The sequence below is a fragment of the Delphinus delphis genome, chromosome 10, assembly GCF_949987515.2.
Source record: "Delphinus delphis chromosome 10, mDelDel1.2, whole genome shotgun sequence".
Lineage (NCBI taxonomy): Eukaryota > Metazoa > Chordata > Mammalia > Artiodactyla > Delphinidae > Delphinus > Delphinus delphis.
Window position 1 is genome coordinate 51678425 of NC_082692.2, and position 22748 is coordinate 51701172.

At 47.3% G+C, this 22748-nt stretch overlaps 1 protein-coding gene across 2 annotated transcripts in view; it reads left to right on the plus strand.

Moving 5' to 3' along the window:
- Nucleotides 1-2262: 2262 nt before the first annotated feature.
- Nucleotides 2263-22748, plus strand: part of GPD1L (glycerol-3-phosphate dehydrogenase 1 like) — a 58028-nt gene continuing 37542 nt past the window's right edge. For both annotated transcript variants that reach the window (XM_060022094.1, XM_069541136.1), the window contains exons 1-2: nucleotides 2263-2415; nucleotides 14847-15024. In XM_060022094.1, the coding sequence (XP_059878077.1) occupies nucleotides 2369-2415; nucleotides 14847-15024 (225 nt within the window). In that variant the 5' untranslated portion in view covers nucleotides 2263-2368. The remainder of the gene's footprint in view (nucleotides 2416-14846; nucleotides 15025-22748) is intronic.

Consider the following 22748-nt stretch of genomic DNA (forward strand, 5'->3'; position numbering starts at 1 on the left):
GGGTAGGAGGCTGGTGGTGAGGGCTTAAGAGAACGAAGGAAAATGTTAGCTGGAGCCAAGAGAGTAAAGGAGACCCCAGTTATATAGGAAAGTTTGGAATAGTGTTGCTGTGCCTCCTGTCATGCAGAAAATCAGAAGTGTGCTGCGTGAACTCAATGACCTGGCTAAGGAGATTGCTAGGCTGAGTTTCTAAAGGGCTGCCTGGCTTCTCCTCGCTGCCTGGTGAGTTTTTACCAAGATACATGCATACCCCAGTTATGTTGTCAGGTGCTGTCTCCACGCACCGAATCGTATACACCCTGGGACTTCTCCAGGTCCCTCAAGAGTTCACACGTCCAATGAGATGGGCTAACTTGTCGTCCTCCAAGTTGTTTAACCCTCTTCTGGGTGACCCACAGGAGGCCAACCTCGGCAGCCCTGCTATCTTAGCTGACCAGGAGGGGGACTGGCAGAGGACCAGCCATCTCAGCACTGGATTGTCTCACTCCTCTGTCCTGGAGCTTCTCCCCTCCCCCACGACCTTCATTAAATCAATACACAAAAATGTTTATAATATATGTAAAAATGTAAAGCATAACCAACCTTCCTCTCCACTAGAACCACAATCCTGTATTTTGTGTTTCCTTCCCTTCTTTTCCCTTACAGGTATACTATGTATGTATATATCCCTGTTGATACATGTAATTTTGCATGATCTTTGTAGCCAGTCTAGAAAATAAATGACTACTCACTATGTCCATCCTGGCACAATATGTCATGCATCTCCGCTGATTGATAAATCCTGTATGATGTTGGGCAGAATGGGTCCACAGAACATCCAAGCAGTTCATTTTCATGCAGGTGCAGCTGCAGCATTGCGGAATGGGAGCGTCCATATAAAGAACAAATCTTTTAGGCAAAGGCTAAAAGTGAGCCGATCAGTTGGTGTCAATCTTGGCAAAGTATGTTGACTCCTCAAGTACATGAGTTCATTACTTAATTAGACAAACCTGTTTGGTAACACAAATGGCAAGGGGAAAAAAATGAATAAAGCTTGGATAGCCCATCCTCCACATCATTCCCGCTTTGGTATCTTTCCTGGCAAATAACTGAGAGCTAACCACCAGTGAGGAGTGGAGGGCATGCTCTGTCTCACTCATTCTAAGTAGTTCCTTGCCTAAGTATCATAAGTAACAGAGATAAATTTTTCATACAATGTAGAAGTGAAAACAAAAATAACAGTTAATCCTCTGGGCATCAAACTAATAAGCCTAGTATTTTTCTAGGTACTACAGTATTTGTTTCCTCAGCCAGTCTCCACTGATATTTTAGTTCTCTGGTTCTCAATCTTGAGTCCTTTTGCAATCACACCTTGAACTTCAAAAAATTTGAATGTTTTGTATCCCATTCCGGGAGATTCTGATGCAATTGGTCTGGGGTGCTGACTGGGCGTGGGGATTTTGAAAAGCTCCGGAGACTCAGAGCTGCAGCGGAGTTTCAGAAACCCTGGTTCACACCGCTTTGTCCTCCTCCTCAGGGTCCAGCGTGGCGCCTGGTGGAAAGTGATGCTCACAATGGATACACAGCGTCCCGTTTCTCAGGAAGGAGGGAAGCGTGGTCTCAGAACCGCAAACCTCCTGGTGTCCTGGGGCGAAGACCATGAGGAGGCCAGTCCTGCCAAGCCAGTGGGTGACGGCGACGCCGCCCGTGTCTAGGTCTCCCCCTCCCTAGAGCGCAGGTACTGTCCGGCCAAGTCCCAAAGGCCTCAGAAGATACACGGCCACCGCGAAGTTCGGCGGTGCCAGGTGGTTTCTTGTTTCCACAAGAGAGGCGGAAGCTGAAGAGGATGGGGTGGCCACTTCGAGCTCTGGACCAAGCCTGGTTGACTTCAGAGTCAATCCAGGCTCCTCTCTCGGCTCCAAATTGCAGCCCCGGCAGCTCTTCCCGAGAGGGTCGGAGTGGGGGGCACCTAGGCCAGCCGGGTCAGGACTGCTCCGCGGGGAGGCTAGTGCAGCCCCCGGCGCCCGGAGCGCGCGTCAGGTCGCAACCGCCCGGGGAAGCAAGGGGCGCGGCGGGAGCGTCGATCCAGGAGGCGCGGACTACAAGTCCCGACAGGCCTCGGGCAGGGCTGGGCGGTGCCGGAGCGGGGCCAGGGGCCAGCCGGGCCCGGGCGTGCGCGGTGGTTCTCGGGAGTGGCGGGGCGGGTCCTCCCGGCTGTCAGCTGTAGCCCTGTGCGCTCGGGCGGGGGTAGTAGCGGCCATTGGCCGACAGGCGGGAGGGGCGGGCTGCTGCGAGCCTCAGCTGGTTCAGGCCGAGCGGGAGGAGGCGGAGGCGGAGCGGGCGGCCGGCCAGGGAGGCGCGCGCCGGTCTGCTGCGTTCCGGCCTGGCCATGGCAGCGGCGCCCCTGAAAGTGTGCATCGTGGGCTCGGGGAACTGGTGAGCGACGGCGGGCCGGCGGCGCGGGCTGCGCCTGCGGGAAGCCCCTCTGCCGGACGTCCGAGGGCGCACGTCCCCGCCACGGCGTGGGCACCGGGCACCGCGCGTGGGGAGGCGGGGCGGGCGGCCTCGCGGCCGGGCTGGGCACCGCGCGTCCGGGGAGGCCGCGCTGAGGCACTGGGCTGGGAGGCCCTGGGCCCGCGTGCTCGCGGGGGCGACGCGGAGAGAGGGGCGGCGCACCGGCGGGCACCTGTCTGCGCTCGCGGCACTTCGCGGCGGGCGCACGGAGGCCACCTGCTCGCCATGCCCGGGGGGTTTGCGCAACATCCTCAGGGCGTTCTTCATTTCTCCTGGGCACATCGCCTGGGTCGAGGAGTTGGAGGAGGCTCGAGCGTTCTTGCTGGGGTTTCCGAATCGAGGAAACCGAGGCAGAGGGGACTGAAGGGCGCCTGCTATCCAGGTCGAGGGCGGGGCCGGCTCTGCCCTTCCAAGTGCGGGTCCCGCTCCGGCTTCTGTGAAGTCTAGTATCTTAATAAAGTATCGAGAAGAAAATCCAAGTTCCTACAGGCCGGGCTCCCCCAGTAGCTCAGGGACTTTGGGAATTCTCCTTTGGGGGGATGTTTGCGCAGCTTTGCTTCTCCGATAGGCTTTATTTGACTTTAGCGTTTATAAAGCACTTTGTGCCAGGCGTTCTTGTAAGCGCTTTAAATGTCAGCTCTTTTAGTTACTTTTCTGAAACTTACACAGTGGGATTATTTGGTGTGTTTGGGTTACTGTAGAGGAAAGTGGACCGGGGGAGAGGAGGCAGAATATGGTATAGCATCTGATATTTTCAGTCTTTTTTCCACAGCTGCGCCCTATTTTTCCCACATCCGAGGGACTAGTATAGAATAGTTCAGAGTGATGTCCTTAAAGTCCTTGTGTTTTTTGGTGGCCGGACACTTACCACTGTTCAGGCTTCTAGGAGTCCTGCAGCAATTGGTACTAGTTACTTGGTCTCCGTCTTTAAGACTTGGCCCAGAAAGTACTTCTTGCAGGAAACCTTATCTGATTCTCCACTTTTCCATCCCAGCAAGGTGAGGGCCCTCTCCCTGTGCCTCTGTTGCTGACATCTGTCATTGCAAGGTGATGATTTATTTGATTATCTGTTTCCACTCCTCCCCTCCCAGCTCTTGAGAACAGCATCTACCTTAGTGCCGGGCATATGCTAAGTAAATACTAAATGAATGTCTAAAAACTAACTTTTTAATGTAAAAATGTAATTGTATATGATTTGGCAATAATTCACATTGTTTAAAAGGTACCAAAAACCCCACAAAAAACACAGTGAAACATCTCTCATTCACTCTTGTCTCCCAAGGTATCTCCTGGAAAAAAACCACTGTTATCAGTTTCTTCTGTTCTTTCTGGAAGAATTCTATCAGATGCAAGCGAATGTTTACATATGTTCTTTTATCTCTCTGCCCTGCAAATACTAGGATATTATGCACTTTTCTGTAAACTTTTTTTTTTCAACCAACAACAGAATGTTCTGTCCCACATGTAATGGAGTTGGTACCTGCCCACTGCAGAGCTTCGTATGGACTTTCAGCTGGACTTTGCCAGTTCTGATCCCAAGGTCACTTGAGTGAAATGTCAGGTACCTTGTGGGCCGTGAGACTGAAAAAGCGCCCATTCAGCGCATGTTCTTTAACATTAGTTTCCTCTTCTGTAAGAGGCCACAGAACCACAGATGACAGCACCTCTTCCTCCTTTGCAAGGTGCAGAAGTGGCATGGCTGGGCTACGCCAGATATGGGCCTGAAACAAGAGTTGTGAAGTGACCCTTCTGGGGCCCTGCCCCTCCATCCCCCCTCCCCCCGCTGGCCCCATGCCCCCGGCTTCCCGCAGCTTCTCTCTGATGTACTTGACTTTTTCTTGGCTCACTCCAGCCCAAGGAAATGGAGTAGAACTTGGCTAGTGACACTGGAGCAGAGCAATTGAGAAATGTGCCGATGGTCTGGGCTGGCTGCCGGTTCTGTTAATGATGGGATCAGACTGGAACAGTCATTGGCTTCCTTGTCGCTGCCCTGGGTGCAGAGCCATGCTAGTCCTAGAGAGAGGCTCACGACCTCCCCAGAGAGATTCAGGAACTTAGGGACAGAAAAGGACACAGAGAGGCTGCCCAGGGGCCCACTGAGTGTTCAGCTCTGGTCAAAGACATTTGACTGTCTGCTCCATGCAGATATGGTGGTTTTTCCAGGGATAGGAACACAAGTGGACACCATCTCTTCCTTCACGTCACAGATAGATAAGGATATGGAAGATAAATTCAAAAGAAGTACAAAGTTGAATGAAATATCTGTAACAAGATTAGACATTTTAGATTGTTTCTTTGGTTTCTGTTCTGAATTTTTTTTTTTTTTTCCTCACGTGGCATGCAAGATCTTAGTTCCCCAATCAGGGATTGAACCCGTGTCCCCTGCAGTGGAAGCACGGAATCTTAACCACTGGACCGCCAAGGAAGTCCAAGAGTAGACGTTTTAAATAGTGTTTTTAGTAATGTTTCTTAAAATGTGTCCAAAGACAACTTGCATCAGAATTAGCACTGAAGCTAGACTTGCTGAATCATATTCCCTGAGAGTGAAACAGATTTTTCCCTAAGAGATTTTAGCCTTCTGCTGATTTTAAAACAGGTTACCAAAAGACGGACCCTTCCAGATGCTCAGGAATAGGAACTTACTTAAGCAGTGTTTACATTTGGGACTTTTTTTTAAAAGAAATTTATTTATTTATTTGCTGTGTTGGGTCTTTGTTGCTGCGCCCGGGCTTTGGTTGCAGAGAGCGGGGGCTACTCTTTGTTGCGGTGCATGGACTTCTCGTGGTGGCTTCTCTTGTTGTGGAGCACGGGTTCTAGGCACGCGGGCTTCAGTAGTTGTGGCGCACAGGCTTAGTTGCTCCGTGGCATGTGGGATCATCCCGAACCAGGGATCTTATCCGTGTCCCCTGCATTGGCAGGCGGATTCTTAACCACTGCGCCACCAGGGAAGTCCCTACATTTGGGACTTTGAAGCAGCTCAGAATGCTTATGGAAATAATGATGTTACATCTGTAGCTAAAAGGTGGGTCTAAAGCTCACATTGGTGCGTCCCCCAATGTAAATAATCATAGTTGCTATGCAGATACTTGAAGACTGACGGGCCTGTCCCGCCCTCCCTCACCTCTTTTCCTCTAGACGGTGGGAGAGAGGAGGCCAAGGGGGCCTCTTGCATCCAGCTGAGCCCTGTTGTGCTGCCCCCTGTGAGGATGCAGGGAGGTGCTTCCTAAGCGGCATGGCTTTTCTTGGTCCTGGTGACTCACAATAGCAACAGAAAGGAAAAAACAAGCTTCTTAGGTTCCTCCGAAGATGAAACAAAGTTCCTTCACCAGAACCTTGGGAAGGGCACCCAGACACAGTGCAAGATGCAGCTCTAGAACTAAAACCTCAGGGTTGTATTTGCAGTCTAAGTCCAGAAACACCCCACACCTCCTTGGGAGGCCGGGTCAGGCAGCGGTGGAAGGAGGCACTCGGGATTCCTACCCCCTGGGTTTCTGGCCCCATCAAGTTCTAGGTCCTTGAGCAAACTGCTTCTCTCCAAGAATCATTGCTCCTGACATGGGTACTTGCTGTCTAGGATCATGGTGAGGATGAAATGAGATGATCTGAGAGAATGCAAAGTGACTAGCACCCAGCAGTTGTCAGCTAATGAAAAAATGCTGTCTGTGTTAGTTCCATCATCCTTGACCAGAGCCATCACAAAACAGACCTTTTCAAGGTCAGTGGTTAATAAAGTGGAATTAAAACCCAGATCCTTCTAACTCCAATGTCCATGTTTCTATAAATTCTTAGCATTTTCAGTGAGAAGTGTACTTTTACCAATGCCAATCACAAAATGCTAAGGAATAGAGGCAGAAGAAGGGAGAAGATAAAAGAGCAGGAGGTGTTTCCAGGAGTTATCTTTTGCCCTTGTTTTCAGCACAGCTTGACTCCTGGGACTGAAAGTCAGGGAGAGCTTTGGCCTACTTTGCACCGATGAGTGAAGCTGGACATGTGGCTGACCCTTTTTGTCCTGTTGGAAACATCTGAATGCAGCCTGGCAGCTCTTCATCCCCCAGTGTCATCGTTTTTGACTGTGCTGCTCAGTGCCTGTGATGATTCTTGCTCTACCCCCACGTGGAGAGCTCGAAACAGTTTAGGCATCTGCGTGTTAGCTCCTCTGAGGTCAGAACGACCCCTTCCTGGTCCACAGGCGACGCTGACACACCTCTACTGTGGAAGCTGGAGGGAGAGGTAGTGGCGGTTCGGGCTGACCTGGGAGGAGACCCATTTCCCTCAGGAGCCAGGCTGAGGACACCTGCCAGGCTGATCCGCACACCTGTTTCTGTTGTTGTGCAGTGTATACATCACAGCTATATTGGGGATGAGTCTGATTTTCATATCTTAGCCCTCTTTCACCTCTTTCATCATTCTTCACTTCCTCCCCTCCCTTAAGGGGGATAATCATAACAGTTACCACTTAGGGTCATTTTCTGTGTCTGGGATGTGCATTATTTCATTTAAATCTCATAACAAGTCTATGCGGTACTACTATTATTCCTATTTTAGGTGACAAAACTGAGATTAGAAAACTTTTCAAGGTCAGTGGTTAATAAGGTGGAGTTGAAACCCAGATCTCTCTAACTCCAATGTCCGTGTTTCTATAAATTCTTATCATTTTTAGTGAGAAGCATACTTTTACCTGAGAACAAATCCCATCATCACAAAAATATTGAGTAGCTTACCCTCCCAAAAATGTCTAGTATAACAATATTCCACTTAAGAAAAATCAAATTGAAATGAGGTCTTAAAAATCATCCTGGAGAGACTTCCCTGGCAGTCCAGTGTGTAGGACTCTGTGCTTTCACTGCTTGCGGCACGGGTTCGATCCCTGGTTGGGAAACTAAGATCCTGCGTGCCTTGCAGTGTGGCCAAAAAAAAACAAACAAACAAACATCCTGTTCAGTTTCCCTCCAAAGGAGGCATCCCATTTCTTGCAGACATGACATGATCATAGTTTACTGTTTTTAAGGCACCTGATCTTAAAATTAATCTAGTAAATTAATTATTAGAAAAGTCTTATATTTGAGAGGAGAATCTGTCACCTCCAGCTTCTACCCATTAGTCTGTGAGCAGCGCTGAGGCGAGCCTACTCTTTTTTTTTTTTTTTTTCTGGCTGCGTTGGGTCTTTGTTGCTGTGTGGGGGCTTTCTCCAGTTGCGGCAAGTGGGGACCACTCTTCGCTGCAGTGGCAGGCCTCTCATTGTGGTGGCTTCTCTTGTTGCGGAGCACAGGCTCCAGGCAAGTGGGCTTCAGTAGCTGTGGCTTGCGAGCTCTGGAGTGCAGGCTCAGTAGTTGTGGCGCACGGGCTCAGTCCCTCCATGGCATGTGGGATCTTCCCAGACCAGGACTCGAACCCGTGTCCCCTGCGTTGGCAGGTGGATTCTTAACCACTGCACCACCAGAGGAAGCCGAGCCCACTCTTTTCTAAAACATGTCCCATTGGATAGAAGAGTCACATGTCCCCTAAATCTTCCCTGTCGCAGGCCAAGTAGTATCTCCAAGCCTCTCAATCCTTGCTGGTGGCAAGTTGTGTCTGGGGTCATCAACCATCCAGGTCTTTCTCCTTCCCCACATCTCTAACTCCCAGGCTTGATGATGTCAGGAACTAAGCCAGAAGTCCCCCGACTCCTTTAAGGTTATCCTAGTGGCACTTTGCCATCATTCTACTTTGGGGCTCAGTTCCTTCCACAGTTGGGTGCTAGGAACTTCATTGATTATCTGTTGCTGCCCCAGTATCTCCCCTGAAACTTAATGGCTTCAAACAGCAATCATTGATTAGCTCCTGATTCTGGGGGTCAGCAGTTTGGGCTAAGCAGGGAGAGTCTTCTGCTGGTCTCACCTGGGCTCACTCATAAGGCAGCGGTCAGGTGTTTAGTGGACTGGGGCTCTTGGTCCTCGATGCCCCCTTTCACAGTGGGCAGGCTTTGGCCAGGCTAATGGGGGCGACTGGCCACGTGTCTATCTTTCTGCAGCAGGCGAGCTTGGGCTTCTCCATGTCGTGGCTGGATTCCAACTTCAAGAGAGAGTTCATGTAAATTCCTCACATAAGTGGAATCATACAGTAATTGTCCTTTTTGTAACTGGCTTATTTCACTTAGTATAATGTCCTCAAGGTTCACTTCTTTTTGTAGCATGTGCCAAAATTTCTTTCCTTTTTAAGGCTGAATTGATAGTCCACGGTATGAATATACCAGCTTTTGTTTATTTGTTCAATCCATCAGTGGACACTTGGGTTGCTTCCACCTTTTGGCTGTTGTGAGTAATTCTGCTATGAACATTGGTGTACAAATATCTCTTTAAGATTCTGCTTTCAAATCTTTTGGGTATATGCCCAGAAGGGGAATTGCTGGATCATATGGTAATTCTATCTTTAGGTTTTTGAGGAACCACTGTATTGTTTTCCATAGCAGTTACACCATTTTATATTCCCACCAGCAGAGCACAAGGGTTCCAGTTTCTGCACATTCTAACACTTGTTTTTCTTTTGTTTTAATATAGTAGCCACACTAACAGGTGTGAGGCGGTATGTATTTTGTTAATCGCATGTGATGCATATGATCGTATGGCATATACAATTTTGCATCCTGTTTTTTGTTAAATGTAACATTCTATTTGAGGCTTTTCCTCTGCAGTTTGGATTTTGATAGACAGAAAGACTGTTTTCATCTGCTTCTCCCCCTCCTTTTTTTCTCTATGTGAAGTTGTTCACATTGATCTTTTTTCCTCTGTGGTTGCTATCTTTGATTTTTAACTTATAAAGCTTCCCTATCCAGAGATCAAATAAACATTCACCAAGTTGAATCTATTTTTAAAATACTTCATTTTTCACATTTGCATCTAATACTCTGGCATTTGATTGTACTTTAAAAGCCCTTTAACTGCAAAGAATTACACAAAATGTTAACAGTGGTTCTCCCTGAGTGGTAAGATGATAATTTTTTTTTGTCTTTCATGTATTGCTTTTATGAATAAGAAAGTCGATGTTATTTAAACCAAAACTGATCACCCTCTTCCCTTGGATCCACACGTAGGATCAGCTCTGGGCACGGGATGGGGAGAATCTAGCTGCACCCTTGTTTGTTCTCCCTAGAGAGTTTCCTCCTTGGTAAAAGAGGGATGGTCTGTGGCGTCCTTTCTGTGCCAGTAAGCTCCTGCACCCCATGCAGTTCTGGGAATTGTCAACCTGACTTGATAGGCATCCTGTTCCTTGGCTGATTAAAATGTCACATCTTTTTAGAGAGGAAGAGGTGAGTGAATGCCAAGGGGCTGGGGGAAGGGGGGTGTTGCCAGTGGAGGTTAGGACCTCCAGCAGGTGAGTGTCTGTCCAGCTGGGACCCAAGGAGGGAGAGCAGAGTGGTGAAGACATGGCCTGGGCTGCGGATCTCTCCTCTTCCACTGACTACCAGTGTGATCCCGGGAGTTCAGTGTCTTCACTTGAAAAATGGGGATCGTGATAGTCCCTGTCTCAGAGAGTTGCTAAGGCTTAAAACAGATAATGTGGGTAAAGCATTGAAAACAGTACTCTGGTGGTAATCAGATTGCGATACCTAAATGTATCAGACGAAGGGGTTATACCCCTTCAGTTTATACAATGTTATTTGTCAATTACATGTCAATCAAAAAACAAAAAGCAAACAAACAGTGCCTGACACCTGGTAGTCAGCAAACCCCTACCCTCTGCCTCTTGCCCCATCCTTCCCTCTCCCCTTCCCCTTCCTCTGCTCCTTTCTCAGCCTCCTCTCCCTGTCTCCCCCTGCTGCTCATAACCTCTCCCTTCCCCCTTCCTCCACCTCCCACCAGGTGTGGACTCTGGGTAAAAGCAGAGGACAGTCTCCATGCCCCCCCCCCCCCGTTCCTGCACCTTTGCTCCACGGGCCCTTCCCTCTGGCTCGAATTCTCCCTCACCCCAACCTTAGACTTACCAGCTTTATCCCCTGTGTCCTCTGTGCCCGGCACAGTGTCTGCATGGCACAGGTGCTTAATGTGTATTCTCAACAAAATGATTCTACTCTACCCCTCAGCAAACAGGAATTAGTAGAAAGTGTGGGCTTTGGAAACAGATCTGGGCCAGAACTGCTGGCTCTACATGGACAGCGTGACCGGGTGACTTATTCATTCTCTCTGAGCCTCTACTTCTTCATCTGTAAAGTGGGGATAACGTGGCTGCTGGAAAGATGAAATGAGCTCTTGTGTCAAATACCCAGTGTGTACCCAGCTGGCACTGGGTCGTGATTTCCCACCCTAAGTCCCTTTTAAATTTTGTTGGCATAATATTGCTGAGGTTACAAACTAGTCTGTACTTTGAGGCCCAAGACTTGTTGATAAGTAATTCATGATTCCATGGGAAATGTGATATTATACTCCGGAGTAAAGACCCAAGACTGGCCGTCAGCCGTCCTGAGTCCCCCTCCCAGTTCTGCCACTACCTGGTTGAGTAACCCAAGGTCAGAGTGACCGAGCCTCCTGTGTCGTGTCTTAATCTGCCAGGTGGAGGTTTAGATGGAACTAAACCTTCTTTAAACTGCCCTTTTCGCTTTTGTTTTGCTTATTCACTTAGACTTTCTTTAAAAGTTGACTTTAAAAGAAAACTTTATATCACCACTCCAAAGACCAGAAGTAGAAGGTAACAGCAGCCACCAATAGAATGGAAACAAAACAGTATTATAAAACCCTTGCCAGATACTGGTCCCTGCCAAGGCTCTGAGTGGAGGCTGCCTCATACTTTGGGAAGAAGGGAAATTCACACAGGCTGGGGAGCTGGGAAACACCGCAACACTCACATGAGACATTCGGCGCTCTCTCAGGGAGGCCAGGAGAGTTGAAAAGGGCACACATGCGTCATTGTCACTTGGTGCTGTGTGTGCGTGTGTGTGTGTGGGGGGGGGCAAGCGCTCAGCCATTGGGGCTACCTCTGGCCCCCACTCCTCACTTGGAGGAGAACCGGACTCATCGCAGACCTGGCCTTTAGTAGATGGACGAGCTGGCAGGTGGAGCAATGGCTGCTTGTGCCCTTGACCCAGCCGTGTTAACGATCTGTGCCTGACCAGGCTGGAACAGTTACAGGACAGCCCCTGAAACGAGGAGACGCCACCACCGTGGCCATGGGACCCCAGCCCCGACCATGGCTGAGCCACACACAAACTGCCTCCATGGACTGGACTGGACGCAGTATTTTTCTTTTATTTTAGGCTCAGTTCTAATGTATCTGTGCATGTTTTTAGACTGGTCCTCTGTAGGCCAGGCATCTTTTTAGGACAGGGTTTTCACTTATATGTGGATTTTATGTAGTTGCCTTCAAACACACGGGTTCTTCCAAAACACTCCCTTTGCTATTTGATCCTGTTCCTTACACATATGTGACAAACACATTTAGTACCATTTCAGAGCCACAAAGGAGTTTTGGGTATGGATTATACTTAAAAACAAAAACAACTTTATTCAGGTGTAATTGAAACACAGAAAACTCAGACATACTTAATATTTGATGGGTTTGGAGATAGGGATACACCCATGAAACCATCACCACAATCAAGGTAATAAACATCCATCACCTCCAAGAGTTTCCTCCTGCCCCCATCTCCCCATTTTTGGTGGTAAGAATATTCAGTACTATGTTAGCTATGGGCTTGTCGTATAGAATATATAGCCTTTATTATGTTGAGGTGAATTATATACTTTTGAGGTTTTATAAACAACACAGAAAAGGTGGACAGCAAAGAAAATCCTTGGTTCAAATGGAGATAGTACTGAAAGAGATTAAAGCAGAACAAATTAAAGTGTTTTCATTTCTGATCTCCCAAAAAATATATTATTGTATAAGTTATATAGAAAGAACAAGACTAGGCCTTATAGGCATTAGAATCTTTTTGTTCATCTCCCTGGATTTTTTTTTTTTTTTTTTTTTTGGCTGAGTTGGGTCTTCTTTGCTGCGTGGGGGCTTTCTCTAGTTGCGGTGAGCAGGGGCTACTCTTCGTTGTGGTGCACGGGCTTCTCATTGCAGTGGCTTCTCTTGTTGCAGAACATGGGCTCTAGGCGCGCGGGCTTCACTAGTTGTGGCACACGGGCTCTAGAGTAAAGGCTCAGTAGTTGTGGTGCACGGGATTAGCTGCTCCGCGGCATGTGGGATCTTCCTGGACCAGGGCTCAAACCCGTATCCCCTAGCATTAGCAGGAGGATTCTTAACCACTGCGCCACCAGAGAAGTCCCTCCCTGGATTCATTCTTGAATTGAATTTCATGCTTCTTCCCGGTGTCCATCTCCTCCCTTCCCTCCCCTCCCCCATCCATGAGTGGCAGATCCAATAGCTTGGCCCAGAATTACCTGGAGTTACCTCAGCGTTGCTGAGTCTGATGCATCCCTTAGCTACCACTGCAAAACAGCCCACCCTCTGCCAACTCGGTGCTGAAAATAACAAGCACATGTTGTTGCTTGTGCATCTCTGGATCAGCTGGTTAGTTCTTGGCTTGGCCCGGCTCCCTCACGTGTCTGTGATTAGCTCAGTGTTGGCTGGAAGCTCTGCTTTGCCTGCTTTTCCCATCCCTGATGCATGAAGCCCTTTTTGCTTCTCTGCAGAGGTATGGTCTTCCTCAGCACCGTTCCCATGTCTTCTCCCTGGACCCCAGCCAGGTCTGTCCACTGTGGTTCCCTCAGCTGAACGCTGGGCAGGCGAGCCTTCCCATGGATTACCTGGGTTGCATCTGAGTCCTTTATGTTAAAAGTCCCTCGCAGTTTACCCTTCTAATCTCGTGTCCCTCATTCCCTTTCACCTCTTATCACACACAGGATTGTGAATTCCTTTTACCTTGTTCATCTCTCAACTGGGTGGGAAGCTTTTGAGAGCTGTGCCTTTTATATCACCAGCATCTAGCCCAAGGTGTTATGTGCAAAAATAATTGGTGATAATGCCAAGTCTCCCAGGTAATTCTGTTGTGCAGCCAAAGATAAACATAAGGATAACTGTCTCCAATCTGTTCTTCTGCATCAGCTTGGTCCCACCCCCTTTCCGTCATCACCCCTTACTCCATTTCACAAATTGTCTGTATCGTTAGGAAAAATCATTAGAAAAAATAATGAATGCCCTGACACGTGAATTCTCAAGGTGCTCTTTACCATTCTTTCCTTTGCTCCTCACACCAGGAAAGTTATCTAAGAAACTATTTCTCTGTTCAGATTCCTGTAAAAGAACTTGATTGGTTCAGCCGGGATTAGGTACCACCCGCGGCCCAATCAGTGTGCACTCAACACACCTGCGAGATGGGCAAGGTACCCGCTGACCATGATCACCTCTGCCACGGGGACCAGCCGCACACCCGCGGCTCTTGTGCAGAGGACTGGCGTTAACTAGCATCTTCTCTTCCCCTGTGGGAAAGCCTATTGGAGACTGATTCATTACCAGAAAAGGTTTGGTGAATAGAGATGCAGAAAAAAGGGAGCTTTTAGAGGCCTCTGGGTGTCTTCTGGGGGGACCCATGCCCTTGCTCTGCTCCTTTTCTGGAATCCACTTGGGGCTTGTCTTTCCTTTATGACTGCACATGGAGCCTGTTGCAGTTCACCAGAACACAGCTTATTCTACGGTAGCTGCATGTTGATCTTGATGGATTTGAAATATAGCCTAGTTGCTTCGGAGACTTCATGAACGCTTGAAGTGTTATTTTTATGCCATCTTTCAGGTGGATTTCTCTTCCTTCTGTGATACTCTCTTCCAAGATAGGTTGGTGCTTACTAGTTTCAAGGGGTGGTGCTTTCTGACCTTGTAGCAAATTCTGGGGCTTTCCTGATCATGGGGTGGTATTTCCAAGTGAAAACAACTAAGTTTCAAACAGTTTGGACTTCCCTGGTGGCGCAGTGGTTAAGAATCAGCCTGCCAATGCAGGGGACATGGGTTTGAGCCCTGGTCTGGGAAGATTCCACATGCCACGGAGCAACTAAGCCCATGTGCCACAACTACTGAGTCTGTGCTCTAGAGCCAACGAGCCACAACTGCTGAAGCCCACATGCCTAGAGCCCGTGCTCTGCAACAAGAGAAGCCACCGCAATGAGAAGCCCACGCACTGCAACGAAGAGTAGCCCCTGCTCGCCACAACTGGAGAAAGCCTGCACGCAGCAACGAAGACCCAATGCAGCCAAAAACAAACAAATAAATAAATAAATTTATTAAAAAACCAAACGAACAAACAGCTTGCGGCTGAGACGACATCACATCTGAGTTCTAAGCTCAGTGCTTGAATCAGAACGCAAGTCTCCTGAAATACAATCTAGTGCTTTTTCTCTTCTGCTCGAGTGAGTTTGTTTTCTTTTCCACTGTTTCTTTTGCAGGGGTTCAGCTGTTGCAAAAATAATTGGTGATAATGTCAAGAAACTTCAGAAGTTTGCCTCCACGGTCAAGATGTGGGTCTTTGAAGAAACGGTTAATGGGAGAAAACTGACAGACATCATAAATAATGACCATGAAAATGTAAAATATCTCCCTGGACACAAGCTGCCAGAAAACGTGGTAAGACTTTGGTTAATTCTAAAAGTTACATTCAGCTGAGTTAGCACTTGGGACGTGGGGAGATGGGAAACCTGCTTCCCCGGTCTCCTGTTCCTCTCTACCACCAGGTTCATTGCTTGGTCCGTTTTGGTTTTCCTGACTCTGAACGTGGGCCTTGTGTTAGTTTGCTGGAGCTGCCATAACAAAGTACGATAGACTGGGTGGCTTAAACAACAGAAATTAATTTTCTCACACATCTGGAGGCTTCACGTTGTCTGGAGGAAGGAATTTTCCTCTACCCTTCTAGGTTCTTCTGTCTGGTCTGAGAATTAAGTTGACATGAGACAGATTAACAGGAGAAAACCAAACAGAAGTTTAATAACATGTATGCATAGGAGAGACCCAGGAAAACTACGTCATTCACCAAAATGGCGGAAGCCCTCACCTTAAATATTATCCTCAGCTGAAGACAAAAGAGGATGTTGAAGGTGGGGATAGTCAGTTCTGGGAGGTGATGGGGAAAGCACAGTAAACAAGGGTAAGGTGGTTACGCAGATTTAAGTCAGTGCCTTCCCCTTTCCTGAGAGTTTCTAGAGATTTGGTCCTCCCAGCTCTTCCAGGTACTTGGAGGGAGACCCCCTTACAAATGGAGATTTCCCTCATGAATGTAAATGTTTCTTACAAAAGGACAACTCCTACTTGGTTTTCAGTTTCCTCCTTGTCTGCTGTTTCTTAAAAAACAACCACCTTAAAATAATTAATGTGCCAGGGCTTCCCTGGTGGCGCAGTGGTTGAGAGTCCGCCTGCTGATGCAGGGGACACGGGTTCGTGCCCCGGTCCGGGAAGATCCCACATGCTGCGGAGCGGCTAGGCCCGTGAGCCATGGCCGCTGAGCCTGCGCGTCCGGAGCCTGTGCTCCGCAACGGGAGAGGCCACAACAGTGAGAGGCCCGCGTACCGCAAAAAATAATAATAATTAATGTGCCAAAGAGGCATATTTTGAGGTGGCAAAATCTGCTCCCCTGCAAAGCCCAAGATCAAGGTGTTGGTAGGGTTGGTTCTTCTGAGGCCTCTCCTGGACTTTTCTTCTTCCCATGTCTCCACGTGGTCCTCCCTCTGTGTATCTGTGTCCTAAGACAGACACCAGTCATGTTGCAATGGGGCTTACCCCAGTGACCTCATTTTAACATAATAACCTTTACAAAGACCCTGTCTCCAAATACAGTTGCATTCTGAGGTACGAGAGTTAGGACTTCAACATATGAATTTTGGGGAAACACATTGCAGCTCATCACAGGCTACTTTCTTGGCATTCAGAGTGGTGGTCACATCAAAGCTAGAACTAATAATTTTGCCTTTGTATTGTGTCTCTTGGTAACTCCCGAGATACCTGTTGACGAAAAATTAATCAGTCGGTCTAAGAAAGAAGTAGAAATTTTATTCGAGCCAAATTGAGGATTATAACTTGGGAATAGCATCTCAGTGTTGAGAACTGTTCTGCCCATTAGAAGTCAAGGCATAGTTACATATGTTTTTTGAGACAGAGGGCTTTATGGTAAATGAATTACTGACAGTTCATACAATCCAAGTCTGTACAAGATAAAGAAGGAATGTTATGTTTAAGTTGTCTCCTTGATGCTAAGAGAATGTTGCTCTTCATGGTTGAGCAGGTATTTCCGCCGATGGGGAAGGTTTGGTCCATGTGTAATGCAGATACACAATGCACAGTAGAAGGGAGAGAGGAGGCCAAAGGGCAAAGAAAATTTTTTTTGTTTAATTTTTTCTTGTCTTGCCACAAAATATGAATTTTATTTCACATACCCTTTCTAAGCGCATGGACTTTGGTCCATCCCTAGGCCAGCTAATGCACTGGTGAAACCGTGCACCTCAGATTGGGACTTGAACCCACGTGCTGGGACTCAAACCCAGCCAAAACCCACAGTCTTCCAACTGAGGTCACACACCTGGTTTCAGAACTTAACGAAGCTCAGGTTCTTGATGTCTTATCGCAGAAAGAATTCAGTGAGCGACAAAGTGAAAGGTAAGAAATGGATTTATTTAGAAAGAAACACACTCCACAGAGTGTGGGCCATCTCAGAAGGTGAGAAAGGCACCAGGGTATGAGGTTGTCAGTTTTTATAGTGGTGGGTAATTTTATAGGCTAATGAGTGGTAGGAGTATTCCAGCTATTTTGGGAAGGGGCGGGGATTTCCAGGAATTGGGCCACCGCCCACTTTTTGATCCTTATGTTACAGTGAGCATATACTGAGGCTCAAGGGCTGGTGGAAGTTGACTTGTCCACCATCTTGGACCCATTTGGTTCTAATCTGTTTATGTCATGTCCTTGGGCTATGTCGTTATTTCAAAGGTTGTGCCCTGCCCCCTTCCCTCCTGTTTTATTGGTCTGTAATTAAAACCAAGGTCAAGACCTAAATTACCAAATAAGATTGGAGAAAATAGAAAATGGGAAGACTGACAGTTTAAAATTCCAGCTTATTAGGCCTGAGCAGGAAAAATCTAGGTTATTGCCTCATTCCAGTGACTTGCAGAGGAAGAAGGTGAGCCTGAGAATGAAAATGGTGACCCGGCAGCTTGTGTGAGTGGAATTCATGAACTCCTGTTCCAGATTCACCCCTGGATGGCTTTCTGTGAGAGTCTGTTTGAAAACCAGCCCAGGTGGCTGCCTGACTCCTAGCAGGGGAGACAGATTTGTTGGCTGATGAATGCCAGCAAGTTTGGAGATGCAAAGACTTTGCTCATTGAGGATTTCCAGTTGCCTTTGGCTACAGTGTTCATTGGTGTCAAGCCCTGTGCAAAGTAGTTTACATATATCATCATGTTACCCAGAAACTGGGTTTACCTCTTGGATTTATTACTTGGAACAAGTAAGGAGAACACCAAGGATCTTTCCTAAAGCAGTGTCTCCCCAGCAACAAAATTGGGGAAGTTTTTTTTTGGCAAGAAGTAGATTTATTAATATAGGACGCTTGTATGAGATGCAAGCGGTCAGGCGAGGGAGCTCTGCCCTGAGGTTTAAGTGGGCTACAATTTTATAGTCAAAGGAAAGGGGGAGAGGAGAAATTGGGGAAGTTTTAAGCTTAAGGAACATGCATACTCACGAAGGGGCTTGGGTGGTGGACTGAGTGAGTCCAAGCTAAAGTGGATTGAAAGTTACAAGGGTCAGAAATGGTCAACATCATCATTCCTTAGGTTCCAGTTGATCTGGTGGTGTTTAAACCCGAGGCTGGTTTAAATCCTGCAAACCGCTTAAGATAGTGCTTTAGGCCAGTCTAACTGGGAGTCTTTACAACTGATGTGTTATCTTTGCTATTGTTACTTCTCTTGCCTGATAAGTTTGTCCTTTTGATCCTTAATTACTGAGACCTGTTCAAAGGCAAGCACTGTGGCTCAGATCACAAAATGGCTTAAGCCAAAGATGGCTTCTCTTCTGTCAAGAAAGCCATGCCTTGTTCTATTTCTCCAGGGAACCCCATCCCTGTCTGGTTACAGTCTCATTTAATGTTCTCAGTGACCCTCTTAGGTTGGTGTTATTAGCTTTCTTACTGTGATGGTGATTCTGATTTTATAGGGGAAGAAACCAGGGCTCAGAGAGGTTAATGAACTTGCCCCAGGTCACAGAGCTGGTGGCTGGCACACCTGTTCCTGAGCCTGCTGAGTCATGGCCTTTTAGACAGTGATGACTTGATGACTTCCCTGTGTCACTGCACTAGGGCCGGGCAGCGTTTCCCTGCAGTTACTCCTGGTGCAGTAAGTGAGGAGAGGAAGGTTCCCTAGGGTTCTGAGCTGGGCAGTTAAGTTACCCAAGTATCTGATGGAAAGAGTAAAGGTGCCGCTGTTCCCACGGCTCTGGAAGGCCTCTGAGGTCATCTCTAACCATGCTTGGTGCAGACCATTCCTCCGAGCTTCCCTTCTCATACCTGTCGGGATCAATTACTCCTTCCCTTCTGTAGAGAGTTCCTTCCACTCTGTGTGGAGCACTCTGTACCCCCACCTGCCCCAGGCATGTGGGCTTGACTTTCTGGGGTTTCATTCTCCCAAGGTTCCTAGCGTAGTGCTCAGGGAACGTGGGGGGAGGTGAATCTGCCCGATGGTTCTCTGCCTGCACAGAGAACAGGGGAGCAGGGGGGAAGGAGGGAGTCAAGAGCCATGTCCCTCAGAGCCTGGCCCATGACTGACTCCACCCCCCACCTTCCTGGGTGCCCAGGTGTGGATGAGGGAGGAACTCTCTGCTCCCAGATGGTTGATATCTGAAGCCTTGTAGGCTCATGACGATGAGTGTATCCGTTCCCTGGACTGGACATTTGCATGGTTTCCGGTCATTTGCTGTTGTAGACAGTGCCCCCGGGAAAGGCCTTGTCTCTGTCGCAGGGATGGCATCGCTGGGTCACAGGGATGCAACCTGTAATCTGCCAGATGGCATCACTGGTTTCCAGCATGATAGTGAAACTGCACAACCCAGATTGGGACTTGAACCCACTGTCTTTTAATTAAAATCATACACCTGGTGTCAGGACCTACTGAAATTCAGGTTCTTTATGTCTCAGCTCAGAAGGAATTCAGTGAGAGACAAAGTGATAGGTAAGAAGTGGATTTATTTAGAGAGATACACATTCCATAGACAGAATGCAGTCCGTCTCAAAAGGCAAGAGCACCCAGGGAGAAACACACTCCACGGACAGAGTGTGGGTCATCTCAGAAGGCCAGAGGCCTGGGGGTTACAGGGTTGTTAGTGTTCACAGGCTGGCTAATTTCATAGGCTAATGAGTGGGAGGAGTATTCTAACAGTCTTGGAGAGGGGGTGAGAATTTCCAGCAATTGGACCCCACCCACTTTTGGGCCGTTTATGGGGGGCCTTCAGTCATGGTGCCTGTGGGTGTGTTGTTTAGCATATGCTAATGTATTATAATGAGAGCTTAATGAGGCTCAAGGTCTACTGGAAGTCGAATCTTCTGCCATCTTGGGCCTAATTGGTTCTAACCAGTTTATGTTGTATCCTCAATGGCTGTCCTTCTTTTAAAGGTTGTGCCCTGCCCCCTTCCCTCCTGTTTCAGTGGGGTTTGAGAACTCACATCCTTCCACATCCTTGCTGGCACTTGGTAGAGGACGCCCAGGGTATTGGAAAGTTTTATTTCTTAAGCTGGCAGAAGGTACACAGGTACTTGATTGTTTGTTTTTTCTTTGTGCTTTCTAGGTTCTAGAATTTGTATGTATGAAATGTCTCATGATAAGTAATTTTAAAAGTTGAACAGTGGTGAAGCATGGTGGTGATGGGCACACCTTGGAGTCGAGGGCCTGCTCTGAGTGAGCCTGGGCAGCCCCCCTCCTCTTGGTAAGATGGGCCCCTGTGAGTAGTTTCCTTAGCGGTGCTGTGAGGAGTAAATGAGATGATTCACATATATTGTTTAGTGTTAAGAATCTGTTACAAAGCTAGGGCTTTGTTTTTTTTGGTTTTTTAAAAAAAATTTTATGTTTATTTCAGAGTTTTTCAAATACCTCATTCGATCATTTAAAAAGTCAACTAGTGTTAGACCAAGACCGATCATTGTTACCATTTTTTAAGATGAAAAGCCAGACTTAAGATTAATTGACTCAGAGCGAATATGGATCTAGAGCTAAAAAGCTGGCTTTACTCATTTCTGTCTTGCGGATTCAAGCAGAAGAGATGTGCTGCATTTCATCTATGTCCAATTGTTTTTTATGACGTATGCCACTTCTGCTGATTGAGACTGAGTCATCCTTGCTTGGTGCCCCCAGACTGCTGCCCGCCTGACCCTTCTCCAGGTCATCACGTGCTCATATGTGACCCCTCCACAGGGGAACCTTCTGTAACAATGACATGACCATGTCATCAACTTCTCACTAAAAACTGGGGCAGTCTGGGTTTCTCATTTCCCCTTAGACCTGAATGGAAGAACATTTCTTATTTCCTGTCACTGCAGGCTAAAAATTGTTGGTCCTGTGTTATGGCTGTCTGTCCAGGGCCTTTGTTTAGAGGAGGTCACCCAGGTAGAGAGCTCTTTTGCCTCAGTCCAGCTTTAACCAACCTCAGTGTGACACCAGTATTGACAATTGCAGCATCTTCTGTGAATTATAGTTGTCATGGCATCTCATCTTTGTCGTCTTCTTTTTATTTTTCCCCAAGTTTATTTATTTATTTTTGGCTGCGTTGGGTCTTCATTGCTGGGCACGAGCTTTCTTTAGTTGCGGGGAATGGGGGCTACTTGTTGCGGTGCGTGGGCTTCAGTAGTTGGGGCTTGCGGGCTTTAGAGCGCAGGCTCAGGTAGCTACGGCGCACGGGTTTAGTTGCTCCACAGCATGTGGGATCTTCCTGGACCAGGGCTCTAACCCATGTCCCCTGCATTGGCAGGCAGATTCTCAATCACTGCACCACCAGGGAAGCCCACATCTTTGCCTCCTAAGCCTTGCCAGCTCTGTTTTTAAAAACAGCTTTATTGAGATAGAATTCACAGACATACAATTTACCATTAAAGTGTACAATTCAGTGGTTTTTAGGATATTCACAAAGTTGGGCAACCATCACTGCAATCAATTATAGAATATTTCATCACCTTAAAAAGAAACCTCATGCCCTTTAGCAGTCACCTCTTATTTCCTCCTGTCCCCAGCGCTAAACAACCACTAATCTACTTTCTGTCTCTAGATTTGTCTGTTGTGGACATTTCATGTAAATGGCACCATACAATACGTCATCTTCTGTGACTGGCTTCTTTCACTTAGCATAATGTTTTCGAGGTTATCCACGTTGTACCCTGCATCAGTACTTCATTCCTTTTTATGGCTGACTAATACTCTGTTTTATGGGTGTACCATATTTTGTTTATCCATTCTTCAGTTGGTGGACATTTTGGTTGTTCCCACTTTTTGGCTATTATGAATGATATTGCTGGGAACATTTGTGTAAAGTGTTCTGTGTGAATACGTTTTCAGTTCTTTTTGAGTATATACCTAGGAGTACAGTTGCTGGGTCTTATGGCAACTGTTTAACTTTTTGAGCAACTGGCCAGACTGTTTTCCAAAGTGGCCACACCATTATACATATTCCCACCAGCTGTGTGTGAGGGTTTCAGTTTCTCCACATCCTCACGAACACTTGTTATTATCTAACTTTTTGATCCCAGCCATCCTAGTGGGTATGAAATGGTATCTCATTGTGGTTTTGATTTTCATTTGCCTGATGGTTAATGATGTTGATCATCTTTTCATGTGCTTATTGGACATTTGTATATCTTTTATATCTGAAAAATATAAAACAATATACCATTTGTATATCTTATATATCTGAAATGTGTATTCAGATCTTTTGTCCATTTAAAAAAATTGGGTTGTCTTTTTTTTTTTTTTTTTTTTTTTTTTTGTGGTACGCGGACCTCTCACTATTGTGGCCTCTCCCGTTGCGGAGCACAGGCTCCGGATGCGCAGGCTCAGCGGCCATGGCTCACAGGCCCAGCTGCTCCACGGCATGTGGGATCTTCCCGGTCCGGGGCACAAACCCGCGTCCCTTGCATCAGCAGGCGGACTCTCAACCACTGCGCCACCAGGGAAGCCCTGGGTTGTCTTTTTATTACTGAGTTGTAAGGATTCTTTATTAGATACAAATCCATTTTCAGCTACATAGTTTGGAAGTATATTCTCCCATTCTGTGAGTTTTCACTTTCTTGATGGTATCCTTTAAAGTGTAAAAATTTTAAGTTTTGATATCATTTT